At 39.3% G+C, this 8786-nt stretch overlaps 1 protein-coding gene across 1 annotated transcript; it reads left to right on the top strand.

Moving 5' to 3' along the window:
- Positions 1 to 5735: 5735 nt before the first annotated feature.
- On the top strand, positions 5736 to 6646 carry LOC308620129 (olfactory receptor 8C8-like; the record flags this gene model as incomplete). Its single annotated transcript, XM_081239442.1, is given in 3 exon segments — positions 5736 to 6035; positions 6037 to 6456; positions 6458 to 6646. Coding segments are annotated over 3 exon segments (909 nt in total).
- Positions 6647 to 8786: the final 2140 nt, after the last annotated feature.

Genomic DNA, 8786 nt, shown 5'->3' with positions numbered 1-8786 from the left:
CACACACACACATGCCTCTCTTTCTTGCAATATGGTTATAACTGTAAATTGTTAGATAAATATTGGCAGTTAGATTATTAAACACTATTTATAGATAGTACATAAAATGCTATTTTTGCTTTCATTTCCTTTTTTGTTTTCCTTGAAGTGAATATTTTTAGGTGCTTTCATTTGCTTAATATTCTATGGATTTCTGTGATTTATCGCTAACCTCGTGCCCATTTGTACAGATCTCCTCTCACTATGTACAGCTCTAGCTATATGATGTTAGCTGGTATTCTAAAAGTGTTATCTTCTTTAAGATGTCTTTCCAATAAATTTATGATCCACTCCAGTGACGACAGAATGCCCTCTTACTTTGTTGAAGATTTAACACCTTGAGATCCCCCTTCACCATCTTTCTGGGGATACTCTTCACCTCTTACCTATGTTAGGTCCCTGTACCTATGTTAGGTCCCTTATATTCTCTGGATCCTATGTCTTTCTGTTTCTTGGTTTCCTTCTTCATTTTTTAAAATGAATTTTATTTTTTAAAAGTTTTAGATTTATAGAAAAATTGAGAACACAGTACAAAGAATTACCATATACCCCACATTCTGTTTCCCGTATTGTTAACATCTTACAGTACATTTGTTACAATTAATAAACCAATATTGTTATATTATCAATAACTAAAATCCATACTTTATACAGATTTCCTTAGTATTTACCTAATGTCCTTTTTTAACATCTTTATTGGAGTATAATTGCTTTACAATGGTGTGTTTCTGCTTTATAACAAAGTGAATCAGTTATACATATACATATGTTCCCATATCTCTTCCCTCCTGCATCTTCCTCCCTCCCACCCTCCCTATCCCACCCCTCTAGGTGGTCACAAAGCACCGAGCTGATCTCCCTGTGCTACACGGCTGCTTCCCCCTAGCTATCTATTTTACGTTTGGTAGTGTTTTTATGTCCATGCCACTCTCTCCCTTTGTCACAGCTTACCCTTCTCGCTCCCCATATCCTCAAGTCCATTCTCTAGTAGGTCTGTGTCTTTATTCCTGTCTTGCCCCAAGGTTCTTCATGACTTTTTTTTCCCTTAGATTACGTATATATGTGTTAGCATATGGTATTTGTTTTTCTCTTTCTGACTTACTTCACTCTGTATGACAGACTCTAGGTCCATCCACCTCACTACAAATAACTCAATTTCATTTCCTTTCATGGCTGAGTAATATTCCATTGTATATATGTACCACATCTTCTTTATCCATTCCTCTGTCAGTGGACATTTAGGTTGCTTCCATGTCTTGGCTGTTGTAAATAGTGTTGCAGTGAACATTGGGGTGCATGTATTTTTTCGAATTATGGTTTTCTCTGGATATATGCCCCTGGTGTTATTTTTGAAAAGACTTTCAGGAAGCCATAAAAAATGACAGCTGCCTATATATGCACCTCCCAATACTTCTGGTAAAAGCAATACAGAAGAATAAGATGAACAAATAAAAATCTGTAAAAACAATATCCACAGCATAATCCAAAGACAAAAAAATGCCCGAACTTCAAAATAAGTATAAATTAAGAAAGAAAAACTCCAAATCCCAGGAAGCAATCTCTCTCACTCCTGCTCTAGAGACCTCAAGCTTTTGCAATGAGCAAGAGCAGGTGGAAAAAGCTTAGGTAAGAGAGAAGAGTTGTGATTGTGATGGATCTAATTTAATCCAAAACCACGGTCAGAAAGAGTTAAGTTCACACTAAATGTGAAAAAGAATCTGTCTCGAGAGATGAGAGTGAGATATACAGGAAGGGAAGGGAAAGGATATGCAATTTGAAGTGTCACCTCTTGGTACCTTGAGAGAAGAAAAAGAATTAAAATTATAAAAGTACTATGTGTAGAGTAAAGAAATAATAGACACTAATAGCAGAGAGGTCAAATACAGAATAAAATTTGTGTTGTAATGGTTTTAAAAATAAAACCTTAAGGACTAGAGCAAGGAAAAGAAGAAAAATAGGCAAAATCAAGCAAGGAGTGAGATTCTTCACTGGGTTGGTCTCTCTCCAGTCCCTTCCTGAGAATGTTATTCTCTTGAAATCTCACCCAGAGTTAAGCAATTGAGGGTGAGATCATTTTCTTGGCATCAGTCATGTTTGAAAGAATACTGAATACTGAATACAGAATACTGAAATTAAAAGTACAGGCATTGAGCAGCATATATTGAGTCTTTTCCTTTCTCTTTATTTCTTCTCCTCATTTTGGACTATAAAAGCTCAAAATACCTGTTGGGTAGTCTTGGGTGAAGGGTGATAATGTTGATGCCTGCCACATGTTGACACTGGAAGTTACAAAAGTAGGTACCTAGATAAGAGCTACTCAATTTCATGTGATGTGAGTATATGGAAAAGGGCGGTGGAGCCCCACAGAACAAGCTAGTCCTATATGGTCTCATGGTAAGCCATTTTCCCCTTGAGTTATACCCCAACTCTTAGTAAGGTCCATTTTGAAATTTCAGCTAAAATAAGATCAAGCAAAGGAGTGATCTTTTCATTGCGTGAGTCAGAGTAGTAAAGGTGGAGATACATATTCATGAGGAACAGAGTAGAGTCTTCTGGTCTACACAAGGAGAAAGTCTGTCTGAGGAAAAAGCCAGGTAGAACCAAGCATCTTCAAGTAATTGAAAGAAAGAGACACAGCCCTCTGGATTCCTTGGATCCATTCAAATCTGAAGCAAAATGCATCCCTGGACTTGCCAGTTAAGTGAACTTTTTTGTTTGTCTCAATATCATTTCACTTACAATGAAAAGTAATTATTTATGATAATGAAAAGGTTTTTAATTAATACATGTCACTACTGTACCTTGTACAAATTTCTATGATAGTAATTACTCCCTTTTTCTATATAGCATTGTAAGAGAAATTAATTTTATATTAAGAAAGATCTGTGTTTAAATCCTGGCTCTGCCATTAGTTGTTATGACTTTGGCAAATTTTTTTTTAACATCAGCTTTCGTTTCTCCATATGTAAAACAGAAATACTTTTCTCAGATAGTTCTGAAGATTATAAAGGATAAGTTAATGAAAGAGTTTAGTATTGTAGCTAGAGCCAGATATCTATAAATTGTGCAGTTCTCACTTTCTTTTGTTGCTTCTCTAATTAGAATGAGAGAACCAAGGGGCAGGATCTGCATCTTATTCCTTTTTGTATTCAGAGTTCCTTGCAGCTTAAATCCATCAAGACCATTATTTACTCTAGAGAAAACAGGGTTGTGAAGGAAAAGTAATCAGCGTATTTTGCTCCTTAGATGTGCAAAGCATTTACATCCTCATAATCATGTAAACACTGAATATTAATGGAACTTTCAAAATTAACTGTACTGGGAAGATGAAGACATTAGGAAGTATATTTGCGGTGGTAGAAGGTGAAAATTGGCTAGATTTAGTTTCCCAGACTTAAAGTCAATTGACAAGACGTAATAGTGAAAAATCAAGAAACAGCCACATGTTATTTAGAAATACAAAGACCAAAACAAAAAAAGAAAAAATAGAAAGACCTGTTAATAGCAGCATGAATAAAAATAAATAAGATTGACTTCTTGCCCTCTAGGAGTTTACAGTTTAAATGAAGGTACCCATGTAAACTCACTGTATATAAATGGGAGAAGATAAATGCAGAAGATGCTTCAGCAACACACAGAGAAGGCACTTTAGGTTCCGGGAGTAGAGACAGGAGAAGAGGTCAGAATAGATGTTCTATCAGAAATGATGACAGAACAAGTCTCGGAGAATGAGTAAGTGGTATCCAAGTGAGAACAAGGGAGAAGGCATTTCAGGCAGATGAAATGACATGAAGCCAAGAAATCATCAAAATGCATGAGAAGTACTAGTAGAGAGTAAAATTCAAGAAGTAGACACGTGGGAGAAAAGGCTGTGGACACCAAATTTGGGGAGCAGACCCTAGAAGGCTCTGAGGAATTGGCACCTGTGTTGAGAGAGAAGCTAAACAAGGGAATACAGCATTTTCACAAGTAATTCCATATAAAATGTGTGAAGAATAGATTTCCAGGGAAGATAGATGTGGCAGGCAAAATTCTAAAACATGACCCGCCCCACACTGTCTTTTCCTCTTGTATAATCCCCTCTTATTTGAATGTGGAAGGAACCATATATATAACGATATATCACTTTAGGGATTATGCATGTTATATGGTACAGTTGACCTTAAATTAGGGAGGTTATCAGGGCAGGCCTATGTAATCACATGAGCATATTAAAACCAGAGAGTTTTTCTCAAGCTAGTGGCAGAAGGGGAAGTCGGAGAGATTGAAAGCACAGCAAGCATTCTCCATTTACCGCCAGGTTGAAGACAAGAGGGCCACATGATGAGGAATGCAGGCAACCTCTAGAAGCTGAGAATGACCCCCAGCTGACAGCCAGCAAGGGAATGGAGCTCTCAGTTCTTCAACTACAGGAACTGAGTTCTTCCAACAACCTGAATGAGTCTGGAAAGAGATTCTTCCCCCAGAGCCTCCAGAAGGGAATGCAGCCCTGCCCACACCCTGCTTTCGGCCTGGGCAGAGAATCCAGCCATGTCATTCCATACCAGACTTCTAATTTACAGAACTATGACTAATAAGTGGGTGTTCTTTGAAGCCACTAAGTTTATGATAATTTATTACACATCAATACGTTCTTAATGTGAACTGATAGTTGGAGAAGAACATTGAGTCCCAAATGTGTCCCAATATCAACTCACTAGCAAAAGATGTAAACACAGGCTCAGTAATTTCTCCCCTAAGGAGCCTGATCAAACTGTGATCCTAAATGAGGCTCATTTTCCAAGCTTCCAAACAAGTTGCTGAGATCCACAGAGAATAAGATGGGTTCACACTATTAGCCCGCTGATGGTTTGGAGACACAAAGCTGATGCATTTGCCTTGCCCTGAAGACATATGCGACTCTACAGACAGAAGGGATGTTGCCTCCTCCTTTGTCAAAACCTCTGTCTCCTTCCGGCCAGTGAAGGGAAAAGAGCACATAAGGCCTGCTAGTAGTGAAGTCTCCAGGTCGAAGGAAGTTGGGGGGCGAGTCTTCTCTGTTCTGATGTTTTCATTCCCACCGCTACAGCAGTGGAGAGATGTGGGAGGCCACCTGCCCTTCTTAAACAATCCATTGTGATTTTGAGGTAAGATTGGATAAAGGGAATGGGTGGGAGGAATGCAGGATCACTCTCAGTACTTTTGCTAAGCCTGGTGCTGAGTTTCTGAAAGGTAGGAGGAAGAGAATAGGTTGAGCAGTGGGCAGAGTGGGGATCACAGTGACCTCACTGTCCCAAGCTTCAGGAAATTCCACAGGAAGGAGTCCCGGGTACCACTCTGGACTCCTTTGCTCTCTTGCTGTATGGCCTTGGTCAGCCTACTCATCTCTTCAAGATATTGTTTCCTTATCTCTCAGATGTGGACATCACTTTGGACCCCTGCTGAAAGACTTTATCCTGGATCGTGTCAGCCCAAGGGAGGTGAGGAGTTGCAGCTGAGATTTGAAAACATGGAAGGAAAGGACAGATGAGAGAAGAAAGTTGAAAGATACGGAGTTGTCACTCTGGCTCTTCTAGAGTGCTGTCCCAACAGTCACACTTGAGTCCCCATGGAACAAGTCCTCAGTCTAGAAAGGAAGGATTTCAGTCTCTTCTTGCTGTGACATTGTTTTCTCATTTCCTCTCAGATCACACCCCTGCCGATAATGTCTGTAGAAAATGACTCAGTTCATCCTGGTAGGACTTACAGACCAAAGTCAACTCCACATACCCCTCTTCTTCCTCTTCTTATTGAACTGTATGGTCACTGTGGTAGGGAATTTGAGCTTAATTAATCAGATATGCCTGAACTTTCATCTTCACACTCCCATGTATTTTTTGGTCTTCAACCTATCCTTCATAGATCTCTGCCACTCCTTGGTCATTACGCCTAAACAGCTGATGAGCTTTGTGTCAGAGAACATCATCTCCTTTGCAGGATGCATGACTCTGCTGGGTTTTTCTTTTCTGTTTCTTTGTCCATTCTGAATGCTATGTGTTGACAGCCATGGCCTATGATCGCTATGTGTCCATCTGTAAGCCCCTTTTGTACACAGTCACCATGTCCCCTCATGTCTCTTCTTTGCTGATGTTTGGTTCATATGTAATGGTGTTTGCCGGTGCCATGGCCCACACAGGGCACATGGTCAGATTATCCTTTTGTGATTCCAGCATCATCAACCATTACATGTGTAACATCTTCTCCCTCCTCCAGCTGTCCTGCAGCAGCACTGATGCCAGTGAGCTGGTGGATTCCGTTACTGTGAGCACAGTTGTAATAATATGTAGCTTCATTATTTTTGTTTCTTCTGCTTTGATCCTCTCCAGTATCCTCCAGATCTCATCAGCTCAGGGCTGGTCCAAAGCCCTCAGTACTTGTGGCTCCCACATAATAACTGTTTGCCCTCTTCTATGGTTCTGGGTTGTTTACACATCTCAAGATCTTTTCTGATGGTTCTGTGGGCCAGGGGAAGTTCTTCTCAGTATTTTATACCAATATAGTCCCAATGTTGAACCCCCTCATCTATAGTCTAAGGAATAAGGATATGAAACTTGCTCTGAAGAAAACCCTAAAGAGAGTTGCGAACTAAGCAGAACCAATATTGCTGGGTTGTTGTGGTGTGTGTGTGTGTGTGTGTGTGTGTGTGTGTGTGAGAATGTGTTTTCCCATAATTTTCTTCAGAACAAGGTTTTTGCCTTAGATCCTTTTTTCTGTCTAATCATGCCATTTAAACATGCAAATATTATTGAGTCTCATGATTGTTCTCAGTTTCATGCTTACTCACTGAATGAGCTTTATTCTTAACAGTGGGCTCCAGAGTCTCAGCTTGATTCCTACTCCTTTTCACACCACCTCCCACTTTGCCTCTTTCCGTGTACTTTTCATACATCAGCATGAATGTGGTCTGATGCGGCCACCCCTCTTTGTTTTCCCTAAAAACAATGTTACTGTAGCCCTTTCTGTTTTTTAACCATTTGAGGAGTTCCTTCTGTGTAAGTTATACATTTTGTAGAATTTCAGTGCTCTTTTAGTCATGGTTTCTATAGTACTGAATTTCCAAACTCAGCAAAGCTTCAATAGTATCTATGAGATATTTATGCTTACTTAACAGGGATCACAAGTATTAGCTTATAAGTATGGAGTGTGTTAATACCAATTAGGAACTGAGAGAAATGAATCTAGTTACTTTTTTTTTTTTTGCGGTACTCGGGCCTCTCACTGTTGTGGCCTCTCCCGTTGCAGAGCACAGGCTCTGGACACGCAGGCTCAGTGGCCATGGCTCACAGGCCTAGCCGCTCCGCGGCATGTGGGATCTTCCCAGACCGGGGCACGAACCCGTGTCCCCTGCATCGGCAGGCGGACTCTCAACCACTGTGCCACCAGGGAAGCCCTGAATCTAGGTACTTTAAATGAATTCAGTCTGACTCGTTGTAATAGCATCAGGGGTATGATATATATGTATATATACATGTATCAGATATGTACATAATATGTAATGTACATGTCCATAATTTTGTTTACGTCTCTGCCTAATCAAATAGAATTTGACCACCTAGTGTTTACTCCTTTCTCCTACATGGTTAGACTAGAATCTGGTAAACTAAATATTCATGAAATTAATAGTTTGAACTTGTTTGATACAGATTTTTTCTCTAAGGCAAACTAAAAATTTTTGTTAGTAAAAACTTCCTTTTTTTCAGAAAAGGAGTTTTCTTAAAATTCGTGGCCATAAATCTTCAAAACGGTGAAGAGTCTGGTTTGATACAATAGAAGGAAATGCCATTCTTTTTTCAGTTTGAAGTACAGTCTTCTGCATTTCCGATAAGACAGGTCTAGTGGTGATGGAATTCTTCAGCTTTTGGGTTTTCCTGGGTCTATTATAACATAGGTATCTTTCAAATTGACTGTTTCAGGTAAACAGCACTCCTGTTTGCAAACTAACATGTTCCTCCTGAAGAACTTGGATCCCTTTTGGAGAAAAGAAGAACTGTTTGGTTTGGTTACAAAATAAATTAGGAAAAGCATGCAATCTTACCTTCAGAAACTAAGATAAAATAGGGATTTGTTGTACTAGTTATTATATACATGAAATTTAAAACCTGTCTCCAGTGATGAATGATGTTGAACATTCTTTCATGTGTTTGTTGGCAATCTGTATCAATCTTCTTTGGAGAAGTGACTATTTAGGTCTTCTGCCCATTTTAGAATTGGGTTGTTTGTTTTTTTGTTATTGAGCTGCATGAGCTGCTTGTAAAATTTGGAGATTAATCCTTTGTCAGTTGCTTCATTTGCAAATATTTTCTCCCATTCTGAGGGTTGTCTTTTGGTCTTGTTTATGGTTTCCTTTGCTGTGCATAAGCTTTGAAGTTTCATTAGGTCCCATTTGTTTATTTTTGTTTTTATTTCCATTTCTCTAGGCAGTGGGTCATCTCACACTGGTCAGAATGACCATCATCAAAAAATCTAGAAACAATAAATGCTGGAGAGGGTGTGGAGAAAAGGGAACACTCTTGCACTGTTGGTGGGAATGTAAATTGATACAGCCACTATGGAGAACAGTATGGAGTTTCCTTAAAAAACTACAAATAGAACTACCATACGACCCAGCAATCCCACCACTGGGCATATACCCTGAGCAAACCATAATTCAAAAAGAGTCATGTACCAATATGTTCATTGCAGCTCTATTTACAATAGCCAGGACATGGAAGCAACCTAAGTGTCCATCA

The sequence above is a fragment of the Mesoplodon bidens genome (genome assembly GCF_964165515.1).
Source record: "Mesoplodon bidens genome assembly, chromosome: 7".
Taxonomy (NCBI): domain Eukaryota; kingdom Metazoa; phylum Chordata; class Mammalia; order Artiodactyla; family Ziphiidae; genus Mesoplodon; species Mesoplodon bidens.
Note: the sequence above shows the minus strand (reverse complement) of the source record. Positions and strands in the feature narration are given on the sequence as shown.